Consider the following 25,749-nt stretch of genomic DNA (forward strand, 5'->3'; position numbering starts at 1 on the left):
TTACCTGTTGGACATACATCTGCTTGGGAGGTCACTGTTAAAGCCAGCATATCATAGCTGAATAGCTTTGTTGGAATCTACCCCTCATTTCTTAATGATAATATTCTTTTACTAGTTACCGTAGGCCTTAAATTTTTTCAGTTGTTTTTGACAACTTGCTCTGCCTCCTTTTCTTCATTATTTTGTTGCTGTTGAGACAATCCAGGGCCTTAACTTTGTTGCCCAGACTGGAGTGCAGTGGCACTATTATGGCTCACTGCAGCCTTGACCTCCTGGGCCCAAGCCATCCTCCCACCATAGCCTCCTGACTAGAGGACCACAGGTGTGCACTACCATGCCTAGCTTTTTAAATTTTTGTAGAGATGAGGTCTTCCCACTTTGCCCAGACTGGTCTTGAACTCCTGGCTCCAGCAGTTCTCCTGTCTCAGCCTCCCAAAGTGTTGGGACTACAGGTGTGAGCCATCGCACCTGGCCAGACATAATTTTTAAAAGGCAATATAATGTCCTTGCTCTAATATAAAGGAAAAATAAAAGGAAAATAATTTGTAATAGTATGTATTTCATGCAGATACTCAGGTGGAATTATACTCTTGCAGGACAAGGTCCTACAGATTACAAACCCCTCAACTTTCCTGCTCTACTGTGTTGTGTTTAATAATTAAGCAACTTAACAGCAAGACTGGTCTTCATACTAAATACAGTTCATCTCTGAAGTTGCAAATTATGAGTAGCTTTTTTCATTCTCATATAGTGTCTGATTAATATGGCCTGAGTTATAAAACTTAAAAGTTATTGGGGAGACAAAAATATTTTATGTAAAATGGTTAAGATACTTTATTGTTACACATTTGGCTTTCCTTTTATGGTTTTTAATTAATAATTACCATATTTTACTGACTTTTTTTTATGAGACAGAGTCTCACTCTGTTACCCAGGCTGGAGTACAGTGGCGTAATCTCACCTCACTGCATCCTCCGCCTCCTGGATTCAAGTGATTCTTCTGTCTCAGCCTCCTGAGTAGCTGGGACTACAGGTGTGTCCCACCACATCTGGCTAATTTTTGTATTTTTAGTAGAGCTGGGGTTTTGCTATGTTGGCCACACTGGTCTTGAACTCTTGAACTCAGGTGATCCAGCTGCCTGGGCCTCCCAAAGTGCTGGGATTACAGGCGTGAGCCACCATTCCTGGCCTTGACTTCTTAATTTCAGAGTTTTGATATTCTGAGCAATCTTTTTCATTGATGTGATTTCATGTCATTTAAACAATTAGCTCAAATGGATAAATTGTGTTTGCACAACTTCAGAGAAATTGTCACAAAGGAATCAGTTCGATTAGATGTTTTATCTCTATAAAGTTCAGATTGTTGCCTTGTGGTGACAAGAATTACTTGTTTTAGCTGTTCTTTTGAGCTGGAGTCTCACTCTGTTGGCCCAGGCTGAAGTGCAGTGACGTGGTTTCGACTCATTGAAACCCCCACATCTCAGGTTCAAGTGATTCTCCTGCCTCACCCTTCTGAATAGCTGGGATCAGAGTCATGTGACACCATGCCCTGCTAATCTTTGTATTTTTAGTAAAGACAGGGTTTTGCCATGTTGGCCAGTCTGGTCTCTAACTCTTGACCTCAAGTGATCTGCCCTCCTTGGCCTCCCAAAGTGCTGGAATTACAGGCATGGGCTACTACATAGCCGAATTCTTTGTTTTTATACCATATTCCCCTTACCCTTTTTCTTAAACAAAAGGACAGATCCCTTGATAGAAGCCAATTATGTGTACAAAACACCTTAAACTAAGTCTAAGCCTAGAGTGTCTGTGATCTTTTTAGTTTTGTAAAGTACCTGTTCCTGTAGTGGCAAAGATTTACCTGAGAAGCCATCAGAGATGACGCTTGCTTGACTGAGAAAAGTAAGCTTATCTGTGCGTTTCTGGGGAGCTCTGTTCTGTACAGTTCTGCAATTTCTGAAGGCACACTAAGGCTTGTCTGGGTCCATTCTGTGCAATTACATATTCTAAAATCTATGGTTGACTAAATAGTCCATGTTGCACCAATTTAAAAATCTTATTGTCATAGCATCATGACTTGTAGAGAAAGGTCTTGTGGGGAGATGTAAGTGGCTTAACTTAATTCCTAGGATATTTGTTATTATAAAATAACTTTTTTCTTTTGCAGATTTCCTTGTGAAATCTCCTAGTAGGAAAAGTTCTTGGGACAAACTTCATTTGGTAAGCTCGTTTCTCCCCCGCCACCCCCTAATACTCTCTGCTGTTTCGAGGCAGGGCAAAATTTACAGATTCATTTTTGGGGATCTGTTTGTCTATGTTCATGATTATTTAGATTAGTTTTTCTATGTTCACTTTAATGTCCTTACATGTAATGTTTCGTTTCACTAGGACTCATACCAGGTCACTTTTTCTGTATATAATTATGCTGTAATAGTGTACTGGAAAACGTATTTAAGTTGAGATTTTATGAGTTGCAGCACTAATCATTTATCTAAAATAAATAGTTATCAGTCTTCGGTTGTTTTTGTTACTTATTTTTTTTGAGACGGTCTCACTGTGTTTCCCAGGCTGGAGTACAGTTATGTGATTATAGCTCACTGCAGCCTTGAACTCCTGGCCTAAAGCAGTCCTCTCAGTTACTGGGACTATAGGTGTTTGCCATCATGCCTGTCTAGTTTTGAAATTTTTAAATATGTATAGATATATATGGTTTTCAGTACTACCTGTAGTTTCAGGGATCCACAGGGGGTCTTGGAACATATTCTCTGAGGAGAGGATAAGGCAGGGGATTACTATAGTACAAATGAATTTTAATGAGAAAAACAAGTTCTGAAAAATTGGCGAGTTCTTTTCTCAGTGTGGCTATTAAACCTTTTCCTTTTTCATAAAATGTCCTTTTCATAGACCTTTGTGTGTCTCTTACTACATAATTCTTTATTACTACCTCTTGTTTCTGCCACCTGTTTAATTTAAAGAACTATAGTACAGTTTTGCTAGAAGACAAGTTATTGCTTTGGTTTTAAGTTCCTAAATCCAGGTCATTCCCTTGTTCAGGAACTGTTGGCTTGCCATTGCCCCTAGAACAAGGATCAAACTCCTTAGCATAACATTTTAGGTTCTTTACAGGTGAGCTTCAGACAGCTTGTCACCTGTTTTCTCTGTGCACCAAGTTCATCTCTTGTAGCCACACTGACCTACTTAAACTGTCTCTTAAATACTCTCCAAGGTGCTTTTTTTTTTGTCATACTTTGCTGCCATGCCATTCCTGTTCCTCTCTTGTCTCAGTAGCTCAAAATTTGGCTGGTTAAGTTATTAAAAGCTTGAGTCTTCCACAAGTCTTCCTTGAGTGCCTAGCTCAGAATCTCTTCCTCTGCTTTTTGCATTACCATGGAATTAAATTTCTGTATCTCTTAACATACTGTCTTATTAGTTATATTTGTCTGTCACCACCACAGGATGGGTCATGCCCTTGAAGGCAAGAACTATATTCATATTTGAATTGTCAGTTCACAGAAACACTTCTAGAGTCCTGAGATACCAGTGCCTTCTCAGTATAAATTCTTCTTGACTAGAGTTTTTGTTTTGGTAAGAATAGGGCAAGAGAATAGATTGGTTTGAATAGAGATTGGTCAGCATAATCTTGTTGATTTAGGTTGCTGTTTTTCCCCCACTTTTCTGTATAGTGAAGGATCTTACGGTACCTAATCTGTGCCCTTGTATTCCAAGTTGCTCAGTACGTTACTTGAGGTATTCTTTTTTTCAAGTATAAGTTTTAGTTTTTGAGTAAGAAATTGAGTAATTTCTCTTTAACAGATGCCTGAAAGGTAAGATACCATGTTCAGTAGGAGGATTAAATGTTGCTTTGCTTCTGTAAAGATTTGTGAGAAGTCATGTTATGGGGTGGTACTGATGATGGAGCTGAGAGAAGCATGCAGGTTCCGGCTGTCAAATTTTCATATATTAAGCAAAGAGATTATTTGACCTTGAGGCTTGGAATAGGAATCTTAACCTTCATTTAGCTTGAAGGGTGGTGGGGTGTTGTAGATTAGATCTGTAGAGAAGGAAATGTAATCCTTTTAAATTAATTAATTAATTAATTTTTGAGACAGAGTCTTGTTCTGTCACCCAGGCTGGAGTGCAGTGGCTCAATCTCCAGCTCACTGCATCCTCCACCCCCTGGGCTCAAGCGATTCTTCTGCCTCACCCTCCTGAGTAGCTGGGACTACAGGCGTGCACTGCCACTCCTGGCTATTTTTGTATTTTTAGTAGAGACGGAGTTTCACCATGTTGGCCAGGCTGGTCTCTAATTCCTGACCTCAAGTGATCCACCCGCCTTGGCCTCCCAAAGTGCTGGGATTATAGGTGTGTGCCACCATGCCCAGCTGGAAATGTAATGCTAATGTATTACTTGGCTCTGTAGCATTTAATATTTATATTGCCATAATGTAAATGTGTAAAAGTGTTACTTTTTTTTTTTTTTTTTTTAAAGACAGGGCCTCACTCTCTTGCCATGTTGGAGTGCAGTGGTGCAATCATGGTTCACTGCAGCCTCAATCTCCTGGGCGCAAGTGATCCTCCCATCTCAGCCTCCCGAGTAGGTGGGACTACAGGCATGTTCCACCTTGCCAGGCTAATTTGTTTTTAATTTTATAGAGACTGGGGTCTGATTATGTTGCTCAGGCTGGTCTTGAACTCCTGGGCTCAAATGATCCTCCTACTTTAGCCTCCCATAGTACTGGGATTATAGACGTGAGCCACTGCACCTGACCACATTCTTACCTGAAGAAGCATGATCTAGGTTTGAAGGGAAAGATGTGAATATATTTAATTTTGATGCCAGGAAACATACTGTTTAATATTTGCCCCATATTAAAGGAAATTAAAGAGATATAAAAATAGCTTCAATATATGATCCTGGACTAAATCTTTTACCAAAGAGGGGAACATTGCTGTGAAGGATAAAGGGTATGATTGGATTCATTGACAAAATTGGAATAGATATGGTAGATTAGAGAATTATATCATATTATATTTTCTGAAATTGAAACTAGAACTATGACTACATAAGAGATATCTTTCTTAGGAAATATATACTGAAATAGTAAGAGTTAAAGAGAGATTCGTATGCAAACCTTTTAAATGGTTCAGAAAAAATGTCCACGTACATTTGTGCAAACAGAAAGGAGGTAGTGTTGGGAACTGTCCTATCCAAATGCTCTGTAATGAAACATCTTATTTAATGAAGTACAGTCTTTATCTGTATAACCATGTTTTGTTCTATGTATGACTACATGTACATATTAATTAATAACCTTAAAAGTGCTTATTACATGCCAGTAACTATTCTAAGCATGTTATATGCATTATATCTTAATTCTCACCACTCTTTGATGCAACAATTGTTCTTTCCTTGTTTCCCTGATGAAGAAACTAAGGCTCAGAGAGGTAGTATGATTTACTCTCGAAGTCATAGAGTTAGTATATGTCAGCCCTGAGAGCTTTACATTCCTGATTGTTTTTTCTTGAGGTTATTGTCTTAACACTCTGAGTTTAAATGAAAACCTTTCATTAAAACTTATTTTGAGTTTTCTTTTTAAAAGTTTTTTTGTAGAAGATTTGTTATCTGAATTGCAAATGCTTTAAAAATTTAAAAACTGAAAGTCTCTACTCCCACTCTCTTCCCTAGAGAGGTAAATTGTTAACAACCATTATACAATCTTTTTGTATGTGTATAAACATACTTTAGAATTAATACAAATAATGCTTAGGCATATTTTTATTTTAACTTTTAAAATTACAGAACATTGAAAAGTTATAGCAAGTTCATAACTTTTTTTTAAACCAGAATAATATGTATATACAGTCTTTGGCAATAATAATCCCTCTGCACCCCTCCCCCCAAATTTATATGCTTTTACCTAGTAAATTCGTTTTTAAAAATAATCAGGGCTACAGAAATAGTGACTTGTGCAGAGATACGGATAGGTATGGTTATTGTGACTTTTTTGGTGGTAATGGAAAAATGGAAACAACCTAAATGTTTCACTAATTAACAGATGGTTAAGTTATGATATATCGGAGCATAATAGAACACCGAACTGCTGTATATATATACTGACATAGGAGGGATTTGTTATATTAATTGAACATATATTGAAGAAACTACAATATGGCTCCCCCCCCCCACCGCACCCATTTTAGGGGGCAGATATATGTGTCTTTGTACAGTCATGTACTGCATAATGATGTTTTGGTTAGCAACAGACCCAAGATATGATGATAGTTCCATGAGATTAAAATGGAGCTGAAAAATAACTATCACCTAGTGAAGTTGTAGTTGTCATAATGTGTTAGTACAATTACTTTTTAAAAATAAATTTAGTGTAGCCTAGTTGTATAGTGTTTATAAAGTCTATAGCAGTATACAGTGATGTCCTAGGCCTTCACATTCACTTACCACTCACTCACTGACACACCCAGAGCAACTTCTGGTCCTGCAAGCACCATTCGTGGTAAGTGTCCTATACAAGTGTACCATTTTGATCTTTTATATAATTTTTACTGTATCTTTTCTATGTTTATGTATGTTTAGATACACAAATAGGGAGTAATGTGTTACAGTTCCCTACAGTATTCAGTACAGTAACATACTGTGCAGGTTTGTAGCCTAGGAACAACAGGCTATACCATATAGTCTAGGTTTGTAGTAGACTGTCCCATCTAGGTTTGTATAAGTACCTCTATGATGTTTGCACAACAGCTAAATCTATTGATGATGATGCCTTTCTCAGAACATGTCTCCATCATTAAGCGAAGCTTAACTGTATGTGCATAGAGAAGTGTCTGGATAGACTTATAAAATAGTTAACAGTTGCTATACTTACATGTAGATGAACTAGAGGGCAGTAAGGAGTGAGAAGGGAACTTCTGCTTACCGATTCTTTAAAAAAGAAGTTTAACTCAAATATATTAGTAACATACAAATTTTGCATTCTGTACACTTCACTCATTTAAACAGTACAGTTCAGTGGCTCAGTATATTCACGAAGTTGTGCAGCCATCACCACAGGCCGTTTCAGGACGTTTTCATCACCTCAGAAACTTCAGGCCAGGTATAGTGGCTAATGACAGTAATCCCAGCATTTTGAGAGGCCAAGGCGAGAGGATTGTTTGAGGCTGGGAGTTCAAGACCAGCTTGGACAACATGGTGAGACTGCCCCTTCAGCCTCAACAAAAATAAAGATAAATTAGCCAGATGTTTGGTCCTGGCCACTCTGGAGGCTGAGGTAGGAAGATTGCTGGAGCCCTGAAGGTCGAGGCTGCCGTGAACCATGATCCTGTGATCACAGCATTGCACTCTAGCCTGGGCAACAGAGCAAGACCCTGTCTACAAAACAGAACAAAACTTCATATTCCATGGCTGCCAACCTCTCTTACCCTCTATCTGCTGTAGCTCCTGGCACCTACTAATCCACTTTATCTCTCTAGGATTTTCCTGTTCTGGACATTTCATATAAATGATATCATACAATATGTGGTCTTTTGTGACTGGCTTCATAATTTAGCATAATGTTTTCAAGGTTCATCAACACTGAAGCACGTATCAGCACTTCATTCCTTTCTCTTTTTTTTTTTCTTTGAGAGGGCGCTGGTGTACAGTGGCACCAAGATCTCACTTTGTTGCCCAGGCTCCTGGTGTGCAGTGGCACCAAGATCTGGGCTTACTGAAACCTCGCCACTGCATCTTGGGCTCAAGTGATCCTCCTACTTCAGCCTCCCAAGTAGCTGGGACTACAGGCACATGCCACCACATCGGGCTAATTTTTGTATTTTTTATCTTTTTTCTTTTATTAAATTATTTTATAGAGATGGGGTTTGCCGTGTTGCCCAGGTTACTTCAGAACTCCTGGCCTTGAGTGATCCACCCCCCCGGAACTCCCAAAGTGCTGAGATTATAGGTGTGAGCCACCATGCCTTGCTCAATTTTTGTATTTTTTGTAGAGATGGGGTTTTGCCATATTGTCCAGGCTGGTCTCGAATACCTGGGTAAAAGCAATCTGCCCACTACATCCTTTCAGTCTGTTGGGATTATAGGCATGAGCCACTGTACCTGGCCACTGACTTCCTTTCTATGGCCATATAATTTTCCATTGTTGAGATATGCCACATTCTATTTATTCATCCATCTATTGATGGACGTTTGGTTTTAGTGAGCTGAGATCTTCATACCACTGCACACTAGCAGCCTGGATGACAGAGTGAGACCCTGTCTCAAAAAAGAAAAAAAGAGAGGAATGAAGTACTGATACATGCTTCAAGATAGCCCATCCCACCTTTGGGCTATTTTGAATACATCTATAAACATATATTTACAAGATTTTACATGGACATAGATTTTTGTTTTCTTGGATATATACCTAGGAGTAAAATTGTTGAGTCAAATGGTAACTCTGTGTTTAATTGTTTGAGGAACTGCCAGGCTATTTTTCCAAAGAGGCTGTACTATTTTATATTCTCAGCAGTGTATGAGGCTGCTTGTTTACTTTTTACACCTGTATCTTAAAAATTTATTAGGAGCATGCATTACTGTTATAACTAAAAAGAAGTATTACACTGCTTATCAGACTAACAGTAATGACTCGATTTCTTACTTTTGTGCTGTTAGTATAACTACCACTGTGGGGCCCATATTTTGCAAGTCAGGTTAGGTTCTATAATGAACCCTGAATATTTCCTAAGGATTGGTCACATCTGCGGGGTGTGTGTGTGTGTGTGTGTGTGTGTGTGTGTGTGTTTTAAACAATACCTAGACTGGTCTAATGCTCTTTCTAGTTTTAAAAGGAACCTTCAGCAAATACTTGATTCTGATTGGTTGCACAATTAACTGTGATCTTGGCTTTTTCTTACGGATTTGGAATTCCTATAGCAGTTTTAACTTTTCTCAGATACTTAAAGTAGCGCCTCTTATTTGAACTATTTTAACTATTTCCTATCTCCTCTAGACTATAAATTGTTTAATCTCCCTTTGCTACAACATCTAGGCCTCTACCTAGACCTGTGAATTATACACTAGGATATCTTTCACATACTTAGGCTTTTATCTTTACTGCTTCCATTCTAAATCAAGCCACTAGTCTCTTACTGTACTTGTTTCCTGGTTCTCTTCTTTATCCTTTTTCTCTTTTAATCTATTCACCCCACAGCAACCAGGGTGATCTTAAAATCAAATCATGCCACTCTGCTATTAAAAAACCTGTCAGTGGCTCCCTGTTGTATTTAGACTGTATTTTAAACTTACTACTATTCACATGATTTTTCCTTGTGCATTTCTCCAACTTCAAGTTGTGCCACTCTTCCTTCTGATTCAGTACAGTTTAGCTGCACTGGTTTTCTCCTTTTAGTTCTTCAGAATTATCAAGGTCTTTTCTTTCTGAGGAACACATACAGTTCCCTGTATTAGAAACTGGCCTTGTCCCACAGAGTAGTATTTTCTGACCACTTGATCTAAAGTAGGTCTTCTGTACCCCCAAACCCCATTCTCCGTCTCGGCATCCCATTTGCTTCCTTTATCACATTCGGCACAATTTGTAATTATTACCATCTTTTTCTGTCTTCTGCAATGGTATATTAAGTTGTATTAATGCAGAACTAACACAGTGTCATACTGTTGAACACAGTAGATTATTGGTAAAATCTTTTTTTTTTTTGAGACCAAGTCTCACTCTGTCGCCCAGGCTGGAGTGCAGTGTGCGATCTTAGCTCGCTGTAACTTCCACCTCCTGGGTTCAAGCAGTTCTCGTGCCTCAGTCTCCTGAATAGCTAGGATTATAGGTGAGTAGCTAGGATTATAGGTGGCTGCAACCACACCCGGCTAATTTTTGTATTTTTAGTAGAGACGAGGTTTCACCATGTTGGCCAGACTAGTCTCAAACTCCTGACCCAGACGATCCACCCGCCTTGGCCTTCCAAAGTGCTGGGTTTACAAGCATAAGCTACCATGCCTGCCCAGTTACTGGTAAATTTTGACTGAAGTGCTGAACAACATTTGGTATAATTTCTATTTGGTATAGAAATGGAAGGCCTTTCTGGGTGAAGACTATGTTTAAATTGACTGAGACTTTTAATGCTAAGTGGCAAATCTTTGTCTTGGTATTTCTGTACTCATTAAAAAATTAGAGTAGGTCAGGTATGGTGGCTCACTGTTATCTCAGCACTTTGGGAGGCTGAGGCAGGCAGATCACTTGAGACCAGAAATTTGAGACCAGCCTGGCCAAAATGGTGAAACCCTGTCTCCATGAAAAATAGAAAACTTAGCTGGGTGTGGTAGCACATGCCTGTAATCCCTGCTACTTGGGAGGCTGAGGCACAAAAATTGTTTGAACCCTGGAGGCGGAGGTTACAGTGAGCTGAGATTGCACCATTGCACTCCAGCCTGAGTGATAGAGTGAGACTGTGTCTCAAAAAAAAAAAAAAAAAAGTCAAAGGGGGGACGGGGCCCAGGTGCGGTGGCTCATGCCTGTAATCCCAGCCATATGAGAAGCCGAGACAGGCGGATCTTGAGGTCAAGAGATCAAGACCATCCTGGCCAACATGGTGAAACCCCATCTCTACTAAAAATACAACAGTTATCTGGGCGTGGTGGCTCGTGCCTGTAGTCCCAGCTACTCGGGAGGCAGAGGCAGGAGAATCAATTCTCTTAGGTATATACCCAGGAGTGGAACTAACGGGAAGTATGATGACTCTACAACTTTTTTAGGAACTGCAAACTTTTCCTCAGAGGTTGTATACTTTATATCCCTGCCAGCAATGTTATGGGGGTTTCACCTTAATATTCTACCTACATTTGACATTTAGTATCTTCCTCACCGGAATTATATTTTGTTTAATAGTTTTGTAAAATATGTCAAATTCACTTCCATTTAAATTGTTTAAGATACAGCAGTTCGAATGTGTCTATGATGCTATCATTAGAAATAAAACACAAATACCTTTTGCATAATAGGACAGTTTTTTTTTTTTTTGGAGATGGAGTTTCGCTCTTGTTACCCAGGCTAGAGTGCAATGGCGCGATCTCGGCTCACCGCAACCTCTGCCTCCTGGGTTCAGGCAATTCTCCTGCCTCAGCCTCCTGAGTAGCTGGGATTACAGGCACATGCCACCATGCCCAGCTAATTTTTTGTATTTTTAGTAGAGACGGGGTTTCACCATGTTGACCAGATGGTCTCGATCTCTTGACCTCGTGATCCACCTGCCTCGGCCTCCCAAAGTGCTGGGATTACAGGCGTGAGCCACCGCGCCCGGCCAGGACAGTTTTTAAAAAGTAATTCAGTATGTTTTTTGAAAAGGGTTTTTTTTTACAACAGTATCCAGTTCTTTTAATAAGTTCATACCCTCAAGAATAATTTCTTTGCCTTTGCCCCTTCCTTTTTAGTTAATTCCAGCAAGTGCCTTTTTGCACATCTTTACCTTCCTATCTAAAAATAGCACTTCTGTTACCCCTCTCACCTAACCCTGCTCTATTTTCTTTGCAGCAGTTGCCTACTGCCTAACATTAGTTATCTTTTTCTTTGTTTCTAATGAGGAAGACCAACAATAAAATCAAATTCCATGAATTTTTGTTCACAGTTGTCTCCCCAAAGTCTACAATAATGCCTGGAGTGTAGTAAATATTGAATAAATATTTATTTAAAACAATGAATAAATGAGATAATTTGACACTAGTTTCAGTTCTTGAGCTAGGCTGAATCACAAGAGTTTGGTTTGGTTGGAAGAGTGATAAGAATGATGACTATAGTTTGGTTTGTTACTGAACCATAAGGTTCTTCCTTATCCTTCCAGCCCCTATAAAATGGCCTATCCAAAACCCCTGTCCTTAGTCATCTTAGCCTCTCCATTTATACTTGCTCCTGCATTTGGCTTTAATGCCATTCACACACTGATGTCTCTCACATTTATGTTTATATCTCTAGGCTCCATCTTCCCGATTTCCAGTCTGGTTTAACTAGCAATTTACTTGGCATCATTGTTTGGATATCTGATAGGTTCTTAAATATAATGTGTCTAAAATGGAAACTTGAATTTCTTGTTCCTTCTCTGTACAGCTGTCTCTGCATGGCACAAGAACAATCAATTTTTCTTACAGTGCCCCTCATCAATAAATAGAAAATTCTTGCTTCCAGTTGCCGAAACAAAAAGCTTGACTTCTTTTCTCTCCTGTTTAATTCATCAGCTCAGATCCTATGGGCAGTATTTTCAAAGTATATCCAGAATCGGTAACCATTCTACCACTTTCATCTCTACTACCTTTTCAATGCTATATTGTCTCTTGCTGGCATTATTGATGCCTTCTAATTGGTCTTCCTTTGCTCCTTACCCCCAATAGCCTTGACTCTTCCCTACCCAACAGCCAGAATGATTGTTTTTTTTTTTTTTTTTTTTTGAGATGTCACCTGGGCTGGAGTGCAGTGGCACGATCTAGGCTCACTGCAACCTGTGGGTTCACACCATTCTTCTGCCTCATTCTCCCAAGTAGCTGGGGTTACAGGCACACACCACTACGCCTGGCTAATTTTTTGTATTTTTAGTAGAGACTGGGTTTCACTATGTTGGCCAGGCTGATCTTGAACTTCTGACCTCATGATCCACCTGCCTTGGCCTCCCAAAGTGCAGAGATTACAGGCATGAGCCACCACGCCCAACCCAGAATGAATGATTCTTTAAGTCATTGCCTGCCACTCCTCTGCTCAAAATGCCTCAACATGATCTAGGCCTTGCTGCTGCTTTGATGTTCTGTTCCCTTGCTTACGTTGCCCTTAAAAGAGTTTTATGCTGCACATTGAAACCCAAGCTCCCTAAAATATCCTCTGTTAGAGAAGTTTAGCACACAGAAATGTTGGTTTTGCATGAGATTATTCAAAGAGGGACTTACTCTTTGTATAAGCCCATCTTTGGGTTTCTAGTTGGATTTTCTTCTCTCCTTTTTTGTTCTTATAAAACCAAGTAAAGGTATTAGTACAGATTATAAGTTTTTAGAAGAGCATTTAATATTTGGGTAATAAGGCACGTTTTTCATTTTTGTTCATAAGTCAGTTTGGTGTCCTCAGATGGGGAATCCATTTTGAATTTAGAGATAACCACAAAAACATCCTAAAATACTACAAGAATAATGCTTTTGTATTTGCAAGTTAACTATTTTTTTGAGACAGGGTCTTGCTCTATTGCCCAGGCTGTAGTGCGGTGGTATAATCACAGAACACTGCAGCCCCAACCTTCCAGGCTCAATCGATCCTCCCACCTCAGCCTCCTGAGTAGCTGGGACTATAGGCATGTGCTGCTGTGCCCAGCTATTCCCCCCCAACCCCTCCCCACCTTTTTCTTTTTTTCTTTTTTTTTTTGGTAGAGACAGGGTTTCGCTCTGTTGCTCAGGTTGTTCTCGAACTCCTGAGCTCAGGCCATCTGCCTCAGCCTCCCAAAGTGCTGGGATTATAGGCATAAGCCATCTTGCCTGGCCTGCAGGTTGATTTTTTTAATTGTTGCTTTATTCATCCAAGTTTTATATTTTTTGTTTTACTGTGAACGTTAGGAATGTTAGCCTTTGATACTGTTTTGGCAGAAACAGGTTAAGACTAACAGGATTTTTACGAAGAAATTTGTCAAATTAGGATTTGACTAGTGGGAATTGGCTGGGTGATATTCAACTTTTTCTTGCTAATTCTGATCAGCTTCTTAGGCCTGTGCATATACAATACCTTTATTAGGGTATGGCCAATTAGGGGAAAAACTATTGCCAATTTTGCCTCCCCCCTCCTTTTTTTTTTTTTTTTTTTTTTTAAAGACCTCACCATAAGGGAAAGAAGAGAGCCTTGTTGGACACTGAAGAAGGGACGGGGATTTCTCCTCCTAATCTGGGCCTCCTGTCATGGTAAGTACAAGGAAATAAGAGTGTAAAAAAAAAAAACCCTCTGTCCTGGCAATTAAGTAAACACTAATAAATTCATACTTAACCATTTTTGTTTTTGTTAGAAACTATTTCTTTTTCTTTCCCAGATCTCGTCTCCTTTCTTTTATTGTTTACTTAGTAGTAATAATTACAGAGTACTCCAATATACAGAGCAGTTTCATTTCTATTAACTTTAATTCTGTGAGCTAGATATTGTCTCTTATTTTTCAGTCAGCAAGTAAATGGAATCAAGACTAAAACATAAGTTTTTGGACTCCAGGTTTTTAATTCCTTTTCTAGGAAGTAGCATGTAGTGAAAACTTTGTGTGTGTGTGTGTGTGTGTGTGTGTGTGTGTGTGTATGTGTGTGTGTAGGCAAATTGTAAGATGGTCATCTGCACAATTAAAATTTTAAAAACATCGACAGAAATTATATTGTGTACAACATAATGTTTTGAAATATGTATACCTTGTGGAATGGCTAAATCAAGCTAATTAACATATGCATTACTTCACATAGCATATATGCTTTATGAATTTATCTTTCTGGATAGAAGCAATTCCCTACCTTCCCTGTTCTGTCTCTTTAAGGCAGTATTTTGATCCCATAGTAGGTGGAGCAGCCCTGCACACCCACTCCTGTATCTTTAACCAGAAAAAGAATTTAATGGACAGTTTAATGATTTACGGGCCATTTCGGGTCCAGCTCAAGCAGAGAAGATGGAGCAACAAGCCAGCCATGTTTTCATCAATCCTGAGGAAATGTAAACAGTGCTTCAAGGCTTAAAAAAAATGGTCCTCTGTAATATTGTCCTTCTACCTTGTGATGTTTCCTAGATCCAAACTCTGTTTTATGCTGATGCACAGATAAGGAATTGAAAAGACTGTTAATTTCAAGCTTCATTAGGGCCATGTATGGAAAATGCTTTTCAAAATTAAAAAGTAAAACAAACTAGTTGTGCAGAAATGTCATATTAAAAGAAAGAGAAAGGTGACTCCATTTATCTTAAAGGCATGCCAGTTTTTTCTTTGTGGGCATTACAACTTTATGATTTATACCTAAACATTGGTGAACTTTTGCTGTTATTTTCTTGATTATATTTTATTTTATTGGTTTTCCCACAGAGTTTTTAATGAATTCAAAAAGTGCTTGTCTAGTATTTTATCCAGTGCTAATGAATAACAATGAGGCTTATGAAAGCAGCTCTGTTCTGTATTGAGGGTTTGTTCTTCATTGTATACCACATAGCTAGTAGCAGTGTGGTCCTCTTCCTGGTCCTGCTGGGCTCTCCGTGGTGCCTAGCAGAGTCTCCCTGGTGTTCTCCGTGGCCTGGTGCTGTAGACAACGCTGAGGAGTTGCTTCTGTGTGTACTAGTGGGGAGTAGCATGGCCATGTATGTATCTTTTGTATTTGTGTAATTTCTCATAAAGTAGTATTATAACAAGTTTTTACAAATTCTCATTTATAATTCTACCACCAGAACCCATGGTTGTATTCCTTTTTCTTTTGAGACAGTGTCTTACTCTGTCACCCAGGCTGGAGTGCATTGGTGCAATCTGGGCTCACTGCAACCTCTGCTTACTGGGTTCAAGTGATTCTTGTGCCTCAGCCTCCCAAGTAGCTGGAATTATAGGCGCTTGCCACCATGCCGGGCTAATTTTTGTATTTTCAGTAGAGATGGGGTTTTGCCACGTTGGCCAGGCTGGTCTTGAACTCCTGACCTCAGGTGATCCACCTGCCTCAGCCTCTCAAAGTGCTGAGATTACAGGCATGAGCCAACATGGCCATCTGGGGTTATATTCCTTTCTAACTAGTTCATGTCTCATATATATGTTTTATATAGTTAGAATGATAAAATAAGTTTCTATTTTGCTTATTTCACTAAATGAATTAAACACTCTCCCATGTTAATTCCTTGAATTCCTAATGATCATTTTACTAGCTACATAACATTTTGCAAGTTGTTGAACCACTGATTTTAATTATATACTGTATTGAAGCACTTAGAGTATGTCCTTAATCCTTAGTTTTTGTATAGACAATTCAGGAACATTGAACATTCTTTTTGTTTTTAATGTAAACCTCTGTACTAATTTGAGAGTAACATTTTCCCTTGTTTTTTTATACTCTTAAAAGTTTTTAAATGAGATTGGAGTCTGTCTTTGAGAGGTTAAGCATTAGCAAAATATATTTTCATGTTTTATTGTGGAAAATCTCCAGCCTATACAGAGAGAAGAGTACAGTGCACTCATATACACATCATTCAGCTGCAGTAATCATAAATTCATCACTATTCTTGTTTCATTTGACTTCTTTGCCTCCACTCCTTTGGCAATAATCCCAAGCATTTTATTAAGGGAAATGTATTTTTTATCTTTTAATACCAGTCTTAAGAATATGACTGGAAATGACACCAGGACTGGTAATTATTCACTTCTGTGCTTTGCAAACACAAACACTAGACATGAATTCAGTTAATAGGATTAATTGACTCATTAATTGACTGATTAATTAATCATCAGTCTCTCCTTTGCATGTACTTTATTACTATTTTTGAAATGGAGTTTGACTTTTGTTGCCCAGGCTGGAGAGCAATGGAATGATCTCGCTCACTGCAAACTCCACCTCCTGGGTTCAAGCAATTCTCTTGCCTTAGCCTCCCAAGTAGCTGAGATTACAGGCGCACCATCCCCAGCTAATTTTTGTATTTTAGTAGAAACGGGGTTTCTTCATGTTGGTCAGGCTGGTTTTGAACTCCTGACCTCAGGTGACCCACCTGCCTCAGCCTCCCAAAGTGCTGGGATTTCAGGTGTGAGCCACTGTAGCCGGCCTTTTCTATGTACTTTAAATATTCATCTCTATTGTTGACTTCTGCTCTGAGGTGTATACTTTCCTCTCTTAACTGCAGAGTTTAGCCAATAGCAGAAACGAGCCTGGAACTATGGTGACTGGCCCTTTTTCAGTATTTTGTAGATGACCCAACTGACTTTATGGAGGTGGGTGGAGACTATGAAGTGCCACATGCCACAGTGCCTGGTGTTCCTCAGCAATACCGGGAAATTGATGACATGGAATACATCTTTCTTATTAAAGTTACTGCTTTTATAGCCTAGGAGAAATTTGTTTCCAAAACTCCTACCAGACCAACATTTCCTAGTTTGTCTCCTTCCAACTTCTTACCTTATTAACCATCTCCAGTTTGGCCTCCTTCACCTATGAAACTCACAGAAACTGTAATAAATTCAGGCTAATTCAACTGTCAGATTCAACTGTTTAGCCACAGGGGATCACTGGTCCTCTAGATTCAATCAGTCCTAATGTTAAGTCCTTGGGGATTAAATGAATTTTTGTGTATAAGGGGAGAAAAGTTCTGAAGCTTTACAGGTAATGTGAACTGAGATAGTAGCTTTTAGAAAGAGCATTGGTTTGATTATGAAAAATAAGTACTTTATGTTCTTGCCTTGCTGGCCCAGTTCTCAGTTGTTTTGTGTTGAAAATCATCCCATTTTTAGTTTTCAGTAGCTACTTTGGTGATATATATTGGTCTGGATTAGCACCCTGGTGAGTGTGCCAGCAAGAGTGAATAGGTAAATGGCTTCTTTTTATTCTTTAAAAGCCTGCTGCATTATTTTCTGTTGCTAAAAGTCAACAGAAAACTAGATCAAGGAATCACTTAATTAGGTACCTCTGTAAAATGACCTTACAGAGAATAAAAGTTTAGGCCTTACACATTTATGTGAGGTAAAAAGCTAGTTAATGTGATGGTGAGCAGATATGTTAAAAGTATACTTTTATGTAAGATTTTGCTCCCCTTCATGTTTATTTAGTGTTTCCCTACTATCCCCTATTGGTTTATGAGAAACATCTCCCTAAATTCAATATTCTTCACATCTTTCATTCTGTCTCTCTTTTTGGAGACAGGATTTCACTCTGTTGCCCAGGCTGGAGTGCAGTGGTGTAATCATGGCTCACTTTTCATAGATTATTCTTTCATAGATTGTTAGCACTAGGAGAATAGTTTTAGGAATAGCCTGACTTTTGGAGTGAAGTAGCTTAATTGGTATTTAGTATTAGAGTATGGTAGAGAAGCAGCTCTGAAACTCTTTGGTCTCCAGACCTCTTTTTACATTCTTAAATTATTGAGGTAATTCTAAGAGGGTTTGTTTTTGTGGGTTATATCTATTTATACCATATTAGAAATTAAAACTGAGAAATATTTAAAATGGTTATAAATTCATTTAAAAGTAAAAATAAACCAATTATATGGTAGCATAAATAACATTTTTTGATGAAAAATAACTATTTTTTCCTCATCCAAAGATAATTAGTATAAATAAAAGCGTTAACATTTTTGCAAATCTCTTTAATACTTGGCTTAATAGATGACAGCTGGATTCTCATATCTATTTCTGCATTCAGTCTGTTACAATGTTTTCTTTGAAATATGTGAAGACAATGCAGCCTCAGGCAGATATGTAGTTAGAAAAGTAATTACAAAAAGGAAGAGTATTTTAAGTTTTCCCAGATAATTTATTTTTCTTTAATACTACACCAAAACTTGATAAGTGGTGTGTGTTTTGTTGTTGTTGTTTTTGAGACAGGGTCTTGCTCTGTTGCCCAGGCTGGAGTGTAGTGGTGCAATCACAGCTCACTGTAGCCTTCTACCTCCTCAGGTGCAGGTGATCCTCCCACCTCAGCCTCTTCAGTATCTGGGACTACAGATGCGTGCCACTGTGCCCAGCTAATTTCTCTATTTTTTGTAGAGAGGGTTTCACCGTGTTGCCCAGGCTGGTCTTAAACTCCTGGGCTCAGGCGATCTGCTCACTATAGCCCCCTAAAGTGCTGAGATTACAGGCACTGTAGCTCCCCCAAAGGGAAATGATTACAGGCATGAGCCACCATGCCTACCCAGTGGTGGTTCTTTAAAGGTTAGTTGCAATGTAGAATCTGAAATCGTATCAGTGAACTTTTTGTATTATATTACATTAAAACCACTGGTCTTTCACTTGGAATGAATCTTTATCCACGTATCATTTTGCAACCTCATGCACTGGTCATTAGGAAAATAATGGGTTCAATGAATGAGGCAGATCTTTAAAAATTGACATATTTTGTTACAGTTTTTTTTTTTTTAATCACACTTGGTAATATCTCCACTTTAATGATAAAAGTCCTAAGTATTGGGAAGCTATAAAGTTCGTGGTGGGAGTTGACAGGTTTTCCAAAATCTAATTTTTTTGTTTGTTTTTTCCAAAATCTAATTTTTGCACAAAAGCTTTATTATTGGCATCTAATACTATCTTTTGTTGTTAGTTTTTTTCCTAATACGGTCTTTTGGGAAAAAGATCTGCCAGATGCCCAAGTCTGCATTATCATATTTTTTCTATCAGTTGTTCTTCCAGTTAAGAATGGTATTTAGTGAAAAAAATGGCTAGTCCATCTAATTGAAACATTTGTACCAAGTGCTTTACTTTATGACACCGTTATACTGCACCATGCATCAGAGGTGTTGTACTTTTATTTCCTCTGTAAAACAGACTTCTACTTAAGGGTAAGGATTTAATAAATAGAATTTATAATATCTCTTTGCTTTATCAAGGTCATTCTTAGGAAATTGGTACCACAGCCTCGATTATGCTAAGGTACCAGCAGTTTTACCTAGCAGTTATTTTTTTCACTATTAGTATAGATGGCAATACACTGAAGAAAGGCAAATAATATCTTAATATTACTGGGAAGGTTTTTACCTCACAGGACCCCTGTAAGCATCTCAGATTCTGTGGACTTCATTTTGAGAAGAATACTAGTAGAGTATTACCATTTTATGATGATTGCTGTTGTAAAACCTTAAGTGTTGTTTATAGATAAGAAGAAAAGCTCTTTCGGGGGAGAGGATTTACAAAATTATTGGAATTGTGTTAAGTAGTGTATACAGAAGTGACCAGTAACCATTGGTTATAATTCTTAATGCTGTCAGCTGAACATGATGTAGCTTTTGTTCTTTTAAAAATTGCTTTGTAGGGTCGGGCTTGGTGACTCATGTCTGTAATTCCAGCACTTTGGGAGGCTAAGGTCGAAGGATCACTTGAGCCCAGGAGTTTGAGACCAACCTGGGTAACATAATGAGACCTTGTCTGTAGTAAAAATAAAAAAATTAGCCTGGCATGGTGGTGTGCGCCTGTGGTCTCATTTACCTGGGAGGCTAAGGCCAGAGGATCACTTGAGCCCAGGAGTTGGAGGTTACAGTTAGCTGTGATTGTGCCGCTACACTCCAACCTGGGTGACAGAGCAAAACCCTGACTTAAAAAAGTTGCAATATAAACAGATTCTATTATAATTTAGTCAGGCTTTCTAATAGATGACAGTTCTCTCATGTCTTCCTATACCATAAAAATTCATAATGCAAAATATTTTAATACAAAGTATAATTCAATTCACATGCCATCTAGATGAGAATTTATTGCTTTGCCTTGTGAAGTTGTCTTAACAGAAATCTATTTTGTAATATAAGGCAGAATAAATGAAAGATCAACTTGGGAAATTGAGTTCTTAAGCATACTTATTCTTAGAAATTGTTTTCAAGCTTTCTATTATGAAAATTTCACATATAACTAGAGTAGACACAATAATATAGATAATAAACTCACATCCAGTTTCATGAATTATTAATTCATAGATAGTCCTATTTCACTCATGTCCGACTTCCTCCTTATTCCTGCCCCAGTTATTTTGAAGCAAATTTCAAATGTCACCTTTCATTTTTAAATATTTCAGTATGTATCTCTCAAAGAATTTAAGATCATAACTTAAAAGAGAAAAAAGCATTATATCTTGGTTTCTCTTAAAAATAATGTAGGGCTGGGCACAGTGGCTCATATTTGTTATCTCAGCATTTTTGGAAGCTGAGGCAGCTGGGTCACCTGAGTTCAGGAGTTAGAGACCAAGCTGGCCAACATGGCAAAACCTTGTCTCTACAAAAATACTAGCCAGGTGTTGTGGCATGCAACTGTAGTCCCAGCTACTCAGGAGGCTGAGGCAGGACAACTGATTGAACTCGGGAGGCTGAGATTGCAATGAGCCGAGATTGTACCACTGCCTGGGTGACAGAGACTCTGTCTCAAAAAAAAAAAAGGTATTAACAACCTGTTAGTGCCTAACAGAAATATTCTAACCTCTTTGACATTTTTTTTCATCAATGTGCTTTCAGACTAGATATACCTGATGTATTGGATAAAACACTTTTTATTGTTTCCTTGAGCTTTTCTGCCTGTTCACCTTGATCTTGTACTTTGTGATTATGCTAGTAGTCATGGCAGAAAAAAACACATATGAATGACTAGAAGCTTTGAAATTATTTTAAGGTTTTGGACTTTTCCAGGATGAAGAGACTCGGCATAGCCTTGAGTGCATCCAAGCCAATCAGATCTTTCCTAGGAAGCAGCTGATCCGAGAGGATGAGAATCTTCAGGTAATTACAGACCACTTTTAAATGTAACATATTTATTTAGGATTAACTACATAGCAGAGTTAATGGATTGAAGTGTAATGTATTTCTCTGTGTGTGTGTGTGTATATATATATATATATATTTTTTTTGAGACGGAGTCTTGCTCTGTCTCAAGGCTGGAGTGCAGTGGCATGATCTCGGCTCACTGCAACCTCTGCCTCCCAGGTTCAAGCAATTCTCCTGCCTCAGTCTCCTGAGTAGCTTGGACTATAGGCATGTGTCACCACATCCAGCTAATTTTTGTGTTGTTAGTAGAGACAGGCTTTCACCATGTTGGCCAGGATGGTCTCGATTTCTTGACCTTAAGATCCACCCACCTTGGCCTCCCAAAGTGCTGGGATTACAGGCGTAAGCCACAGTGCCCAGCCTATTTTTTTTTTCTTAAACCATATATGTAGTAGAAATGCAAGCTGAAAAACGTCTCATTTTAGCAAGACTTATTTCCTGAGAACCCACTATTTAAGATGATCTTCTCTGTATCATTCCTTTAGTAGTTCAGAATTTGAATAACTAGATACATTTGAATTAAGTGGGTATAAACCCATCCTCTTTAGTTTCCTTACCTACTTATGTTCTGTGTTTTCAACTTCAGTGGCAGAGGATTTACCATCTATTTAGCTAACTGATGTTTGAAGCCTTTTTTTTTTAACTGCTTCAGAAATCTGAAGGGTTTCTTCCATTTCAAAGGTTCCTTTCCTTGAACTTCATGGAGAGAGCACAGAGTTTGTGGGCCGAGCAGAGGATGCCATCATTGCCCTTTCCAATTACAGACTTCACATCAAGTTCAAGGAGTCTCTTGTTAATGTAAGTGATTACCAACTGTTCTCCCTCTAAGATAGATGGAGAAAGGAAGTAGCAAAACGTAATGTTCTCAAAGAAAGGAGAGGCATACATAATTGGGAGTAAAAGCATTGTGTGCTTTGCTTTTCTCACTTAATTTAGCACTCAAGGAACACTAGGTTAGCAAGCAACTCTTATGCTTGATTTAAAATGATGTGTGTAGTTGTCAGTTGAGGTGTCCATTGTTTAGTTAACAGTGAATGATGTGTACTAAGTAATGCTGTATCATTAAGCTTTATAAAGGTATAAAGGCTGAATAGGCTTTTATTCCTCAATCTTTAGTAGTTACCAACAGCCTGAGTTGAGATAATTCCCTGGGCCTTAATGTCAAATGATGAGATGTACTTTGAGCTCACTGCAGACTCTCATTTCGGCATGAAGTTACTCTAATGACTTCTTGGTGGTATAAGTATAGATGTTAAGTATAATGTTTATTTGCATAATGGACTATGTATTACTGAAATAAAGGAAGGCTCTTGATTCTCAAGAGTACATTTACCCTTTTCAGTTATGAATGTCCTCTCAGTGAACTGTTTCTTCCAGTGCTCTGCTATCTTTAGTCTTAAATGAAACCAACAAAGGCCTAAAAATTTATGTACTTACACCAAATGCCTTCTTCCTTCTATATTTGGCCAGTGTGGTGGCTTTCTACACTTCACTTATAGCACAGAAAAATGTATTATGACATGTTAAAACAGCTCAGGACTATAATTTCATGCAGATTGTATTTTGGGTTCATTTTGGGATTCTTTGAAATCTTTTGAGTACATTTGTTTTACTCAGCAGTTCAAAAAGAAAAAAGACTCATTGGCTGTCAATTTTTTTTTTTTTTTTTTGGTAGTTGACATTTATTTCTTGTTATTATTCTGGCTGTTATTATCATTTATGTCCTGGAGCAGTTTCGGCCTGAATCCCTTCTGGCTTCTAGATTTGGGCCATGATGATAGCAGTTACATCAGTTTTCTGTCTATCAGCTAAAGATACACACCAGATTCATTAAGGAAAGAGGCAATGCTGTTCTTTCATACTATGTAGCACTTTGTTCAGAAGGGTCCCCTTGGATTTGATTAGTTGTGATGGGGAGGGGAAAGGGAGGAAACACCTATAAAATCCCAGCAACCGAAAATTCCCCACCAGCTACTGTGGAAGTAATTATAGTAACGTTTAGTAGAACTTCCCTATTTGTGTTCTTTCAGCATTTGAATGCCTGGAATAAATTATAATTAAATTGCAGGCCAGGCGTGGTGGCTTATGCCTGTAATCCCAGCACTTTGGGAGGCCAAGGCGGTTGGATCACAAGGTCAGGAGTATGAGACCAGCCTGGCCAACATGGTGAAACCCTGTCTCTACTAAAAATACAAAAATTAGCAGGTCGTGGTGGCGCATGCCCGTAGTCCTAGCTACGCAGGAGGCTGAGGCAGGAGAATCGTTTGAACCCGGGAGGCAGAGGTTACAGTGAGCCAAGATTCGCACCACTGCACTCCAGCCTGGGAGACAGAGTGAGACTCCTATATAGTTTGATATCATTGCATTTTCTTATATCATCCTGTATTTATCAGTTTATTGGTTGATGGCCAGATATTTCAGAGATATTTGTAGATCTATTTGGGAATAAGGTCTGCTGGAAAGAAAGCATGAAACTGATCATATCATTTATCAGCTTAAAGCCCTTCAGTGTTTCTTCACTACTTCTCTGATGAAGATCAAATTATTATTATTATTATTATTTTTATTTTTGAGACGGAGTTTCGCTCTTGTTACCCAGGCTGGAGTGCAATGGCGCAATCTCGGCTCACTGCAACCTCCGCCTCCTGTGTTCAGGCAATTCTCCTGCTTCAGCCTCCTGAGTAGCTGGGATTACAGGCACACGCCACCATACCCAGCTAATTTTTTGTATTTTTAGTAGAGACGGGGTTTCACCATGTTGACCAGGATGGTCTCGATCTCTTGACCTCGTGATCCACCTGCCTCAGCCTCCCAAAGTGCTGGGATTACAGGCATGAGCCACCGTGCCCGGCCAAGATCAAATTATTTAGCACAGCATGAGGCTGTTTGGTCCCTACCACGTTGTCAACATCCCTCCTTTCCCCATTCTCACGTTTTTTTTTTTTTTTTAAACTTGTAAAAGCAGCCTCCTTGTACTATTCAGCCATACCTCACACCTCTGTGTTCTCTTTTCTTTTCCGCCCAGGAACTTCTTTTCATCTGTCAAAATTTAGTTTAGATGATAACTTCTTCTGTGAAGCCTCTTAGTCCCAGTTCCCTCTATGACAGTTACAGTCTTTCTCGTGTCTTCTATATCTGGAACATTCTTTTACAACATATACCAAATAGGTTGTAATTTTTGTATCTTCAAGATCCAGCGTGTCACCTGGTGCCACTATATTCAGTAAATATTAAATGAATTGAAATTAATGTGCGTTTGAAGTGGTCATTAGACCCTTTCTCCCCTTTTGGTTTTAAAGCTCATTTTAAAACAGTACGTTTCTATGAATAGGCTGTGTCTGAATTGTTTCTAAGGGTAACTGTGTGAGTAGGTTGTTGACTGGAATTGTTGATCCCCCCACTGTGATTAAGATATAATACTTAAGGAAATTTGCCACTGTTCTTTCTTTTGATCCATTTTCTTAACCTGAAAGTGTTTTCTCTGTTAGCATTACAACCCTCTTAAGGCATAGAGCCTACATGTTGCTTAAAAAGTTCAGGGTAGGCCAGGTGTAATGGCACATGCCTGTAATCCCAGCACTTTGGAAGGCTGAGGCAGGTGGATCACCCGAGGTTGGGAGTTTGAGCCCAGCCTGGCCAAAATGGTGAAACCCCGTCTCTACTAAAATACAAAAATTAGCTGGGCATGGTGGTACATGCCTGTAACTGCAGCTCCTCGGGAAGCTGAGACAGGAGAATCACTTGAACCCAGGAGGCAGAGGTTGCAGTGAGCTGAGATCACACCATTGCACTCCAGCCTGGACGACAGAGGGAGACTCTCTCTTTAAAAAAAAAAAAAAAAAAGCTCAAGATAATGGCTTTGTACAGAAAAATGATTGCAGTGATTTTAAAAATTTCAGATTGAGAGAGACTAGAATTCCTCCATAAAAATAATTTGATCACAGTTAGTGCTAAGATTCCTGGAACCTGAAACCTGGGGTTACTTAGGAAATAAGGATTCCTCCTGCATCAGGTCCTGGATGGAGATCAGATAGTTGGTAGTGGTATTGTCCCAACTTCAGCAGATAAGTATTTCAATAAAATATGTACATTTCAATAAAATGTTAGATCAGGAGGCCCCCCGCTTAAAGGTTATTTTATCTAAATCAAACACATTTAAACCATCAAAGCCCAAATGTACCAGTGTATGTTGTGGCATACTCCCAGTTTGCATCATTTTATTTACTTAAGTCGAAATACTTATTACTTTAGAAAATGACTTACCATTAAGTTTTAATTAGCTACCTTATATCATATA

General features: G+C 38.7%; 1 protein-coding gene across 7 annotated transcripts in view; it reads left to right on the plus strand.

Annotated features, from left to right (window-relative positions):
- MTMR3 (myotubularin related protein 3) overlaps positions 1 to 25,749 on the plus strand; it is a 250,652-nt gene that overhangs the window by 179,295 nt on the left and 45,608 nt on the right. For 5 of the 7 annotated variants that reach the window (XM_012464973.3, XM_012464977.3, XM_012464979.3 and 2 more), the window contains exons 2-5: positions 2,168 to 2,220; positions 13,835 to 13,921; positions 21,318 to 21,407; positions 22,134 to 22,250. In XM_012464973.3, the coding sequence (XP_012320396.2) occupies positions 13,919 to 13,921; positions 21,318 to 21,407; positions 22,134 to 22,250 (210 nt within the window). In that variant the 5' untranslated portion in view covers positions 2,168 to 2,220; positions 13,835 to 13,918. The remainder of the gene's footprint in view (positions 1 to 2,167; positions 2,221 to 13,834; positions 13,922 to 21,317; positions 21,408 to 22,133; positions 22,251 to 25,749) is intronic. The other 2 variants (XM_064367885.1, XM_012464970.3) reach the window with 2 other exon arrangements.

Source organism: Aotus nancymaae, unplaced genomic scaffold, assembly GCF_030222135.1.
Source record: "Aotus nancymaae isolate 86718 unplaced genomic scaffold, 86718_ANA_hifiasm-v0.15.2.pri h1tg000076l, whole genome shotgun sequence".
NCBI lineage: Eukaryota > Metazoa > Chordata > Mammalia > Primates > Aotidae > Aotus > Aotus nancymaae.